This window comes from Cicer arietinum, chromosome 3, assembly GCF_000331145.2.
Source record: "Cicer arietinum cultivar CDC Frontier isolate Library 1 chromosome 3, Cicar.CDCFrontier_v2.0, whole genome shotgun sequence".
Taxonomy (NCBI): domain Eukaryota; kingdom Viridiplantae; phylum Streptophyta; class Magnoliopsida; order Fabales; family Fabaceae; genus Cicer; species Cicer arietinum.
Genome location: NC_021162.2, coordinates 4,001,319 through 4,014,685, shown reverse-complemented (window position 1 = coordinate 4,014,685; position 13,367 = coordinate 4,001,319). Strand labels below are relative to the sequence as shown.

The following is a 13,367-nucleotide window of genomic DNA, read 5'->3' as shown; positions in this document are numbered from 1 at the left end:
TGATTAATGTGAAATATGATAATTGTGAGATTAAAATGTAAAATAGAAATGTTTATAAGGTGTTGATTGATTTAATTTTTGATACTTGTGTGGTAGTTGATATTTGTCATTATTGTGATGTTGGATGTTGAATGAAATTATGTGCATATGTTTGATTAAACGAATTTATGTGATGTGTTAATAAAAGATGGATGCATGGTATGATATATGTTTACATGATGATAATGATAATTTTGATTGATGATAATGATGTTATAAAATTGTGACGACTTTATATGATGATCATGATTATGTATGATTAATGATATTATAAAATTGTGATGAGAATATTGAAGTACCCCATATTTGATGAGATATTGATGATTTTTAAAGATGATGCTCTTAATGGAGTAGTCTAAGCTAACGAGGGAAGAAAATAAATATTGAGAATTTGTGAAGTGGAGATTATTTTGTCATCATATAGGTAGGGCCTGACAAGCCTAGTGATTTCAGGGAAGTACAACTGAATGAGCCTGATCGTAGCGGTCTGTTGTTGAGCTTTATGGCAAGATTGTTAGACCTTAAGGTATTCAGGTGAGGATTTCCTACGTGACTTGGAGATCGCACTCCAAATGTCGGGAGCTACCATGCAACACACATTTACCTTGATTGTCGTGTATGTGTCTCGGGTTGAGTTGAGGGGATCTATGAGGACATGACCAATTTGAATTGTCCGTCCACCGGGATGGTGGCATAGTATCAAACCTCCTAACCAAGTACTTCAGAGTTAGAATGGTACCATATTGTGAAGTAGAGTTTAAGCTCATGCATAGCATTGCATTCCTTGTGATTGTTTTGTTGTGATTGATGTGTTTGAAAAGGGATGATAATTTCTCTTAGACTATTTGATATTATAGTAAAAGGTATTGATTTTCCTTGAGTGGTTTTAACTTTTTAATGTGATATTCTTCTTGAGCAGTGTTTGTGTAATGATACGGTTCTATGATGATTGTTTGTGTGTTCTTTTTACTTATATTATACTATTAACATGATTTCAAAACTCACCTCCTTAGTTGTTTGTGTTTGACTGGTTTGCCCCTGCGTTTGCGAAGTCGCAATTATTACAGATTAATGAGTCTTGAAGTTCAAGTTTGGGAGAAGCCCGCTTTGATAGCTGATACCGGGAATGATAGTCATAAGTTGTATTTTATTTATTTAATTAGAAACAACTCTTTTATGAAAACCCTGTTGTTTTATAAATGGAAAAGTTTAAATTGTTCCTTTTGAATTTTGAGAAATGTGATATCCTAAATTTGTTATAAAAGTTTTATTTCAAAAAATAAAAATAGATTTTCTTTATCTACTGTAAATTAAATTTAAAAATTCTTATAATAATTAATATATATATATATATATATATATATATTATTTTAGAATTTAGGGTATCACACTAAATGGTGTGTTTCTTGTTGAGAACATAAAATTGTCAATTTAGGCGTGATCAAAGTTAAAAGATAATAATTTCATTTATGATTTTATTTCTTGGTATTTACGACCCGAAAGTGTATGGGACTTTTTATTATGTATTTTGTGTTGTGTGATAATCTCCTAATCTCTTTCGAATGATTTGTGTTTGTGGTTCGTTTTTGGCATTATTTTCTTATATTTTTAAATTATGAATATCTCTTGTACTTTGAACTTTTATTGTTATATATTTTTTTAGCTAATTCAAAAATAAAAATACTTGCATGCTCACATCCTAAAGATTGTGCCAAAGTCTTTAACCATACAATAATTCACATATGTTACGATAAAAACACACTTAGAGCAAATATACTTTATCGCAGAAATAGTATAAAAGATTATCGTATTCATATAAATTAATTAACAAGTACTAAATTAAAGAAAATCATCTCCATATGTCACGATATTCATTATTTTAAATTGGTAGAATATATCAATCGAGAACAACACAAATTCAAGGATGTTAAAAATAAAAAGAATGAATATAAAAACAAACTCCCAACATTTAAGGAAACAAAATCATCACATAAAGGAAAGAAATTGCAATTAGGAAACGGAAATAAAAAACAAAAAAATAATAGTAGAAATACCTCGAATGAAAATCGTCGGAATATAGTCGTTGTGTCAGACGTTAACCCTTCCTTATCGTGTAGACAAAAATCACTTAAAATTGTCCGTTTATACTTTTGGTAAAGATCCTATAAGAAATTCATTAACAGTGTAATGATTTAACGATACACGTCATCAATTTTTATAATGATATATTGTAGTTCAAAAACTAAATTGTTGTAATTTTTTTTTTCTCAGATTAAAAAGAGCCCTATTTTATCAATGACTTATTTGTACTGCTTTTTTGTAAGGATCAATATATTTCTTTACATTAATATTATATTAAAATATTGAAAAGATAATTCATTTTGGTAATTATTTTACAAATATATCACTAGACGGTGAAGTATAATGTTTTGCATAGAGAATATATACTGACCTAAATATCTTCTTTCTTCACGCAGTATTTGTTTTCAATAATTTAATTTATTTATTTTTTTGTCTCAATAACTTTTTTATTTTTAATATAAGTATAATATATATATATATATATATATATATATATATATATATATATATTATATTTACATATATATTTTATATATTATTTCTTTAATTCTTTTCATCTTTTTCATAATAATTTATATAATTATATAATTGCTCTAAAAATAATTAATAATAATAAACTAAAAATTGTACTAAGATGGAGTTTATAAACCCCCTGATACTTAATCTTTACTTGCCCTCAAGCAAGTTATGGCTCAAAGATAAATTAAAATTTTGAAGAGAAACAATCAACAAAAATGAAATTCACCTAGACACCATGAATTTTTCAATTTGAGCAATAATCCTTGTGAATTGTTAAGACTAAATAGAATTCTTCCTACCTTATGCCAACTAAGTAAGATTAATTTGCATAGTTCAAAGTGTGTGTGGTTAACCTTATTGCTTTTAGCATTCAATGTCTTTAGATTTTCTTCGATCAATCCATTTAATCATTCTCATTCATAAAGTTTCATCTTTATCATAAAACATATATGTTTATTTTTTTCAAGTATTAGGGACATTTTTCTTTGATTTAATTAGATAACTCAACACCTTTTATTCATGACATTTTTTCTTTTGATTTTGATATCATTCTACTTTTGACTTGACTATTAATGCAACTAATGCAAGTAATCCTCAAGCTACTCACTGAAACAAACACTTCATTTTTTTTTAATTTGACAACATTTCATCTTTGGTTTGACTATTAGTGCAAGTAATCCACAAGCTACTAAGAGAAATAATACTTCACATCACCTTTCATCTGATTACTAGTATGAGTAACCTTAAACTAATAAGTGATATAGTATTTTATTTTATTTTTAATTCTTTAGACTAAGTTATCAATTACTTCTTTTTCTTGTTCCTTAGTTCATGAAGTTTTTCTTTTTGAGTTGTCCTATGTTGAGGATTTAATTTACTTCAAATTAGGCTTAACTCTTTTAATTTTGGTTTATCTTAAGACACCTAAACTTACTCACAATAGAAAAAAATTGTGTTAAAACTAAGGAACATCTTTATCCGAGCAAACATAGTTTCAAAGTTTCAATTTAGGCCTAACAACATGCTCATCACTAGGCCTTGCTTGAAAATCAAACACAATAACAATATTATATGATAAACTTCAAACACATAATTTAAGTAAAACAAGCCACCAAAGAAATCATCACAACCACTACAAGAGGTCAAACGTCAAAATATATTTCCTCCTCTCACACTAGCAAAAAGCATGGTCCTATCCAGAATATTGAAATTGACACAAAATGAATGAATAAATAAATAATTGAGAAAAAGTAAAAGTGACTTAGTTGATAGAGTTCGCAATTGGAGCTTATATTTTCTAAAAATAAAATTAAACATACCAAAATAGTAAAATTCAAAAAATAAAAATATGTTAACAATGGTTTCCTCTTATGAAGAGCTTTTTTAACGTCTTGAGCTTGCTGACAATGACCCAACAAGAAAAATCAAGGGGGCTCTTCAGCAAGTATGGGATCATGTAGAGCAATAGTTTCCATTAGAGGCTTCCCATCATTAATTAAAATATCCTGCACAAAATTACAAGTAGAAAAAAAAATATTTTTAAAGAAATTATAAACTGTGAAAACTTATTTTTCCTCATCCATTTGTAAAGTTAACCTCCCCTTTTAACTTCAATTATAACATCTCTTGTGGCCAAGAATGGCCGCTCCAAAATTATTAGAACTTCCTTATCCTCTTCTATCTTTAACACCACAAAATTCGTGAGAAAAATAATAATTTTTCCCACTTTTATCAAAACATATTCCACTATCCTACAAAAGGTGAGTTATAGATCTATAAGCTAATTATATGAAGATGTTAGTAGGTTGTGGTTCATGCAAGTCAATTTTTCTAAAACACAAACATTCATCAAATTTATACTTGCTTCTAAATCACACAATGCAATTTTACAAAGAGAGTTACCAATTGAACAAGGAATATTAAAATTACATGGATCCAATTAAGCTTAGGTGGTAACTTTTTTAAAACTATAGCAGGACATTCCTCATTAAGATTTATTATTTCGAAGTTTTCTATTGTTGGAAATAATTACTTTTAAAAATTTAGCATATTTAGACATTTGAGCAATAGGTTCAACAAAATGAATTTTGATATGCAAATTCCTAAATATCTCAAGAAATTTAGCAAATTAGTCATCATGTTGCTCATTTTTATGTCTTTGGAGAAAATGAATACTTGCCTTTACTTGATCATCTTTCTCCTTTCCAGATCAATTGGTAGTGGGAATATGTGGACAAATATACTTATCCTTCAGGTACCGAGTTCGACTCCCACGAAAGGAAAAAAAACTCATTATTTTCTATGGAAAGGAAACGGGATCGAGAAGGTCTTGATTAATAGTATCAATAATGGTAAGGGTCGGTCTGTTACAATAAAATGAGTTTTTGCTATATGAAATAGCGAGTTTTTGCCATAGGGTTGGTCTTGATTAACACGACTTTCTCGCCTTGGAGTTTCTTTTCTTTTCTCGAGGGCACACTCATCTTGCTTATTTTCTTGATTTAACTCGTTACCACTCCTAAGTTTTATGGCCTTGCAATGCTCGTTCTTCTCTTTTGGGTTAGGCTCAGTTTGAGTAGGAAGTAAGCCTAAGGGCCTTTTCAATATGGCATTTCTAAAAATAAAAAAAAATAAAAACATATTTTTGTCCTATTGTGTCATTATACATATCAGGAGAAAGATTGTAAGGAGTAAAAATAACAAGACAACAACAAAAAGGAGTAGAAGATGCTTTGAAATATGGTGTAAATTGATAATTCTTCATCATATGCATATTTTTCACTGTTTTTAATTTTATATATCAGTGATTATTAGTTAACTTAAAGAGTTAATTGATATATCTTGTTGATTCTAGTTCTTTGAGTTCATAAAACATTTATGTTCTTATTTCCTTGATTAAGTAGAGATTTTTCGTAGTTTTGCGTTTTTTTTCTTTGTTTTAGTGCAATGTTGAACTTTGGTGAGAAATCAACATGACCTATGTGGAGTAATTCAGCCATATCTGAAGTTGTATATGTCCAATTAGAGTCAAGCCAAATTCAAATGAAAGCTAAGATCCATAGCTACAAATTTTGTGAAGACATTGGAACCAAATTCGAACTCAAAAGAGGATAAAAATGTACTAAACTCCAGACAAAGAGATGTTGTACGCTTGAAGCGCGAACCTGCGACTGGGGCGCATTTCAGCACCGCCGGATCTGCCAGATTGTGCCTGGGACGCGTGGCGCGCATCTGAATACATTGAAATGTGTTTTTTTCACTTTACGGGTCTTTTATTTTTTATTTTTGGCTATTGTGAAGTTTGGAGACTTGTGCCCTAACAGAGAAACTCAGATACGATTGTTTCTAACACCATTTGAAGAGTTTTATCAATAATCATTCATAAATATTTTTTGTAATTCTTCTTTAATCTATATCTTTTATATCTCTGTTGTAAGACTCTCAATTTTCTAAAATTTAATTTATGCAATGTTAGTGTTATTATGTATTGAATTTCTTAGGCTATTAGTCTAATTTTTATTTTACGAAATTAAGTACCAAAATTATATTTTGTTAGAGTTAGTAATATTGTTTAAAATCTTTCATTGCAAGAAAATTCCTATCATACATCCAATTATGGTGTATATATATTCTAAAAGTTATATAAATTCAACACAATCACTAATTATATTGATGCTTTATATATAAAATATTTTATTTTTTAAAAAGCATTATTTTGTTATTGATGACAACAACTACAAATTACTAAATAATAATTTATGACATATTTTATATGTCAATTAAGGGACCATAAATTTAAATAAAATTTTAATTGATTTTAGCGTAAAATAAGTCCCTACAAATCAAATTAGAGACCCTAAAAGTATATTAAATTTTGTATTAACTCAACTACAACTATTTGTGTTCAACTAACAAAAGATATTAATATCATTAATTTTATAAATATTTTTAAAAAAGTATTTACATTAAAATGAATATGTTTTATAGTTGTTTCAAAATTATATATATATATATATATATATATATATATTAAGAACGTAGTTTCTATTTTTTATTTTTTTTTATAAATCAACTAACATTTTAAAATATGAATTACATATTTCTTATATCAATATTATAAAATTGTTTTCTTTTTTGTAAGTATTAATTTGTTGTTGACTATAATTATAATATTTTAATAAAATAATATTAACATTATAAATCATAATAAAAATTCAATCTTAACTATTAAAAGTATGAAAATTTATGTGATGTTATTTGTGAGTCTTGTGAAAACAATAAAATATAAGTTTATATCATTATGTGTAAAAAGACAAATTAACATACCATATAAAATTGTTGAATGTATTCTTGAAGGGACTTTCTCTCTCACCACTATGTCCAAAGTTGGTCACCAGTGCTAGTTGGTTGAATCTCTCTGATTCACTTCCGACGACCTGTGGTCTCACCAAGCCACAAATCAGACCACCACTACATGCAGCTCCCCCTCCATGGCCATTTGTTTGATGTGTGTTTTCTAATGACAAGGAGTTGATTTATGTGTGTGGCTGTTTTATACTTTCTTTCTCTAATAACAAGTATTTGATTTATGTGTATGTGTGTATGTACGTGCGTGCGACTCTTTCATGCTTTTTTTCTTTCTAATAACAAGTACTTGATTTATGGTTATTTTTCTTTCTCTACTAATAACTATTTGATTTAGGGTTGAGTTTATTGTATGCTTATTTTATGAATTGTCTAGGTTTCTAGGAGTAAAAAAAAGTTGTTGGACATGTGGTTGAAGACAAATTTCTGAATTTTGAAGGCACATATTAATAGGGTTGACATGAGATAACTTCTATTAACAGAGTTGCATTTTTGGATTGATGGGTTTTGGGTTTGTAATTAAAGAATGAGTGATCTAAATTTGACGAGATCAAAATAATTGTACTATTTGATAAGTATACTCTTATGTATTTTATTCATTTATCGGAGAGTGCGTCAGTGGTAATAGGGTAAAGGTTCAGTATATGTGGGTTGAAGATTCAAGATATATGAGTCACCACTCTTATCTAGTTGATATAAAACTAATCACTTATACTTGAATTCCAACAATCTCTCTTTTAACTGTGTGCCATGGGCTAAAGGTCCAGGATATATGGATTACTACTCTTATATATCAAACATTTCCTCCATTTTTAGTATCTCCCACTTCCACTACTCCACCAAACCAAACCATGACTCTTATACTACTTGTTGGGGAGTCCATGGAGCGCAACAACAACAACAATCTAAACATTTAGGATCCCTAAGAGACCTTGACATTACATTTCTTTCAACCCAAAAACTTAATACACTACAAAAAAAAAAGATCTATTGTGACACTCAATATTTAGTGATATATATTTATTTGTCACTATAGTTACTTTTAGCTATAGAGAGAGTGTCACAAATGCTAATTTAGTATTAATTTTATAATAACTTAACAAAAAACTATTCACATGAAAAATCTATTCACGTAAAAAATCAACTTACCTAAAACCATTTCACGCCTTCATTCACCGAAAACCATTTCACGCCTTCATTCACCGAAAACCATTTCACGCCTTCATTCACCGAAAACCATTTCACGCCTTCATTCACCAAAAACCATTTCACGCCTTCATTCACTGAAAACCATTTCACGCGACGCCTTCATTCACCGAAAATCAATTCATGCAACGCCTTCATTCCCATTTTGATTTCCTTCAAGCTGAAAAATGGAAATGAGTGTATGAGTCACCTTCAACATTTCCTCTATTCCTAGTCGATGTGTGACTAAGCACTCACACTTGAATTCCAACAATTTCTCCCATAAGTGGGAGTCACCCATAACACTATACTTGATCCACACTAGGATCTTCCACTACTGCCTCCACCACGACAACAACACAGAGGCTTTGACACCACATCCCAATCCAAAATTTTAAAACAACTGATATATGGGTCACCACTCTTATTTATTTAACATTTCTTTCATTCCTAGCCGATGTAGGAATAATCACTTCAAATTTGAATTCCAACTGTAAAAATAATGATATTAGTTTAGATCGTAAAATTGAAAAATATATTAAGAAAACATATTTTTGTTAGATTTTATATACCAAATAATACTCCATTTTTTACAGTAAAAATTAATTTTACAGTAAAAATAATACTAACTTTTTGTTCGAAATTTAGTAAAAATTAATTTGACGAAAAATTATAATGATTAATTTATATTTTAAGTTTAATTTTGCTTTTAAAATATAACAAACTTATTTTTAAAAAAATTGACTAGTTAATATTAATAAGTTAGTATTCTATAAGTAAAACATTTAATTATGATGAGTTAATATGAATAAGTTGACAAATTATACTTTTTCATATTTTTGTATCAAAATTATGATTTAATATGATTAAGTTAACAAATTTTATTTTTTCATATGGATGTTCAAAAGTATGACGAGTCATTAACTCTTATATATCTTGCAATAAGCTAAATTACAATGTTATTTTTTTATTTCTTATTTTTTAATTATTTGCATATAATTTTGGCATGCTATTTTATAGATACAAAGTTAAAGTGTTGCAAGAAGGTTTGATTTTTGCAAGTTATAATAGGCAAAAATTTAGATACTTGCAAATATTAGTATACTTTTGCACTTCATTTCTATCTTGTGTTTGTTTGTCCCTATATCAGACAATACAAAATTATACTCTTTGAATTCTTCAAAACCTATTTAAATGGCGGAATCAACAATCAAATGTACCACATCGTCATTAAAAATTTGTCACATTAAATTTTACAAAAAAATAATAATAATTAGTGACTAAAATCAAAATTATTTAAAAAATTGCATAAACAAAAATAAAATATATAGAATAAAATTAAAATGACTAATATTTATAGAAACTAAAAATGTAAAGTTTTAAGACTAAAATAAAAAAATAAATTATGTCTTTAAATCTTAGTTCAATTTGCATAATATTAATATTTCTCGAATTCAAATCCAGAACTAATTAGTAGTTGTGTGGAAGTTTTTTGACTTGTCATTTACATAAAAATAAAAAAATTAAAAAATAAAAATAAAAAGAATGGATTATTTGATTAACGGGTCAAAGTGTAATTGAATTGTTTAGTAACTAAAGTTACTCACTGAATTCAAAGAGTTATAAAAAAAAACCCACCAAATAAAATAAGTGACACATGCATGTGCCAAGTCAAATACTATTTTGCCTATAAAAAGCAACACTTGTTGAGGGAAAAAAAACACACATTCATATTCCATGGAGAATCCACAAACATCCAAAGACAATTATGTCCTCAATGCCATGGTACTAGGTGCCAACTTGGTGTTTCCTGCAGTTCTTAATGCTGCAATGGAACTCAACTTGTTTAACATTATTGCCAAAGAAATTAGCTCACAAGATGATAACAATAAAGGTGGATTCATTTCAACTTTTGAAATTGCTTCAAAGTTATCAACACAACACTCTGAGTTGCCAAATAGGCTCGATCGTATGTTGCGCTTGCTTGCTAGCTACTCTCTTTTGTCTGTATCAACTCGAACCAATGATGATGATGGTAACATTGTTAGATTTTATGGAATCACATCTTTGGGAAAATACTTTGTTAGTTATGACAACAATGATGATTATTTGGGCTCAATGATATCATACATGTGTCACCCTACTCTCTTAGGAGTGTGGTAAGTGTTTTTCTCCTTTAGTTATTTATTGCCACTAATTATAGTTATATATATTATTGATTGAGTTAAATATTTTTTAGTCTTTTATAAAATTTTAATCTTTTATTTTTAGTTTATATAGAATAAAATTACAATTTTTAGTTTTTACAAAATTATCATGGATACAGTTTTAATGTTTGTTGTTATATATTTTTTTGAATGAATTTTTGTATGAATATTTACAACAATATAAAAAGTTCTTATAAAAAATGAGCTTGAAATTTGATTTTTAAATTCATATTTTTGTTACTTTTATCTTGAGTTTCTTACAAATAAAAAATTCATATTTAATCATCTTAAGTTAAAAAAAAAAATTAAATTTTTGTAGAGAAACTTTTTATAACGATCTAGACATACTTGTAAAAAATCATGTAAAAACTTCAAAGTCGAAAATTGTTTCAACAAAGATTAAAATTGTTCGAAAGATAATTTTGTAAGGACAAAAACATTTTAGTTTTCTTATACTTGGACTAAAATTAAAAGTTTGAAATTTTATAAAACTAAAAATCTTTTTAACTCTTCTAATAATGAGTTATGATATTTTGACACAAAATAGGACAATATAACTCAAATAGTTTAACATCATTTAAATGAATGATTAATTACATTTAGTTGATGGTTAATAAACATACTAATTCATCACAACTCATCAACCATTCACATAACACAATTAATCTCAATTTTAAACATCATTAATTGTGAATTTTGAAGCATATATTTGAATTTAATCACAGTTAATACTAATAGATATCATGTGTACTTAAACAACTGAAAGTCATCTTGCATATTTGAACATAATTTGGTTGATTGATGTAAATAATATATATTTAAACATTTTAAAAATTATGGTTAATGAAGGTTAACTAATTTAATGATTAGACTCCCACCTTAATCGTGGAGAAATGAAGAAATTTGTGTTCGAATTCAAATTTTATATATTAATGTTTTTTCAATTACCAATTGAATTGTACTTAGACACACGTATTGTTAAATTTTATTTAACAACCATAAGTATATATAAATATATTTTGCTACATTTGCATGTGTATATCTAGAGAGATGAGTAGATTAATAAATAAAATTTTAATCTAAATTTTAAATATTTAGGTACATATTCTCCATTAATTAATATGTATCATTACTTGCAAATAACTTGTTATATATTTATATACAAAAATCATTTTTTTTAATATAGGTTGAATCTCAAGGAAACAATTATGGAGTCAGAGATTGATCTATTCAAAAAAGTCCATGGAATATCTATCTATGATTATTTTGAAAAAGATCCACAAATAAACGAAATATTTAATAAATCAATGACTGAAACATGTACAGCTCATATGAAAGGAATCCTTGAAATATACAAAGGATATGAAGGACTAACAACACTAGTTGATGTAGGAGGTGGAAATGGACAAAGCCTCAAAATGATTTTGTCTAAATATCCATCAATAATCAAGGCAATCAATTTTGATCTTCCTCAAGTGATTGAAAATGCACCACCCTTTTCAGGTAATTGTTTCATCACATCTTAATTCTCAAAGTTTATATATAACAACCACTTATGTTATTAATTTAAAATTGTAAAACTTTATTTAGGTATTGAACATGTTGGAGGAAATATGTTTGAATGTGTTCCACAAGGAGATGCCATAATGCTTAAGGTTAGTATACATACATAATATAAACATTTATTTTAGAGACTTCTATAGAACATTGAAAAATTAATATTGGTACTTTCAAAATTAAATAGTCAATAGTTGAATGACATATCATTAATGTATCAAAATTCTTAATTTAGTCGATTTTAATAAATACTATAGTATTGCATACGTGAATAAATAAATGAAACAAAATTATAAGTTAAAAAATTCATAGTACCGATACACACTGTATTTTTTATTGTATCGTAGAATTTTTTTTATTTTATCTTATTATTTATGTACAATTGCTCATGCAGACCCTTAACTTAATTTTAGATAATACTTCAGTCAGATATCTTTTTTTTCTTGATTTGGTCATTTATTTAATTTTATTACAAAAATTCGAAAATATAAAGAATGAAAATATGAGTTATAAATTTGATGAAATTTGCATTATATATATTGAAGATGATAATTAATTAATTTATGAGTTTTGTATAAAAATTTTGATGAATTTTTGTAAAAATATTTTAAAACATAAAAGATCAAATTGTTTACTTCAAATTAAATAAAGGACCAAATCGAAAAGGAAAAAAAAAGGGCTGAAGTGTTATTTGAAATTATGTTAAGGGACTGCATAATTAATTATGTCTATTATTTATTAATAATATCACCCATTTTATATTTGATTATATATACTGTTGTAGTTTGTGTGCCATAATTGGTCGGACGAAAAATGCTTAGAAATTTTAAGCAATTGTCACAAAGCTTTGCCTCCAAAAGGTAAAGTCATTCTTGTGGAGTTCATATCACCAGAAGATTCAGAATCAACAAATATATCTTATAAGCTGACTTCAACTATTGATATGATGTTTATCACTACTGGTGGAAGGGAAAGAACCCTAAAAGAATATGAAAATTTGAGTAAAAGCTCTGGATTTTCTAAACTTGAAGTTGTTTGTCTTGTTTTCTCTATCCTTGGAGTGATACAAATAAATAATTATATAATTTCAATAGTAGTTGGTCTTGCATGCCAATTTTATTAAATCGTTTACCTTCACTTTTATCAAATGTTAAAATATGTGTTTGAAACATATTTTCTAAAAAGTTTAAAATAAATAAAAAAGTGTAAATGATTTAATTACTAGTTTGATATATAAATATTATTTCTCGTATGTTTTATTTACGATTGATTGTTTGAGCTTTGAGGATACTTATGTAATGTTGGGATTTAAAATATTGTTGCATTAATGATTGTGAGAAACACACCAATAATTATTAAGATAACTTGATATAATTATTTATCTTTTTAAATAATTTATAAGTTATTCTGCTA

At 27.1% G+C, this 13,367-nt stretch overlaps 1 protein-coding gene across 1 annotated transcript; it reads left to right on the top strand.

Moving 5' to 3' along the window:
* Nucleotides 1–9,969: 9,969 nt before the first annotated feature.
* LOC101502419 (isoliquiritigenin 2'-O-methyltransferase-like) lies at nt 9,970–13,077 on the top strand. Its single transcript, XM_004491815.4, has 4 exons — nt 9,970–10,349; nt 11,584–11,900; nt 11,988–12,052; nt 12,739–13,077. Exons 1-4 carry the CDS (start codon nt 9,973–9,975, stop codon nt 13,075–13,077), a joined length of 1,098 nt encoding a protein of 365 aa, XP_004491872.4. The 5' UTR covers nt 9,970–9,972.
* The last annotated feature ends 290 nt before the right edge of the window (nt 13,078–13,367 follow it).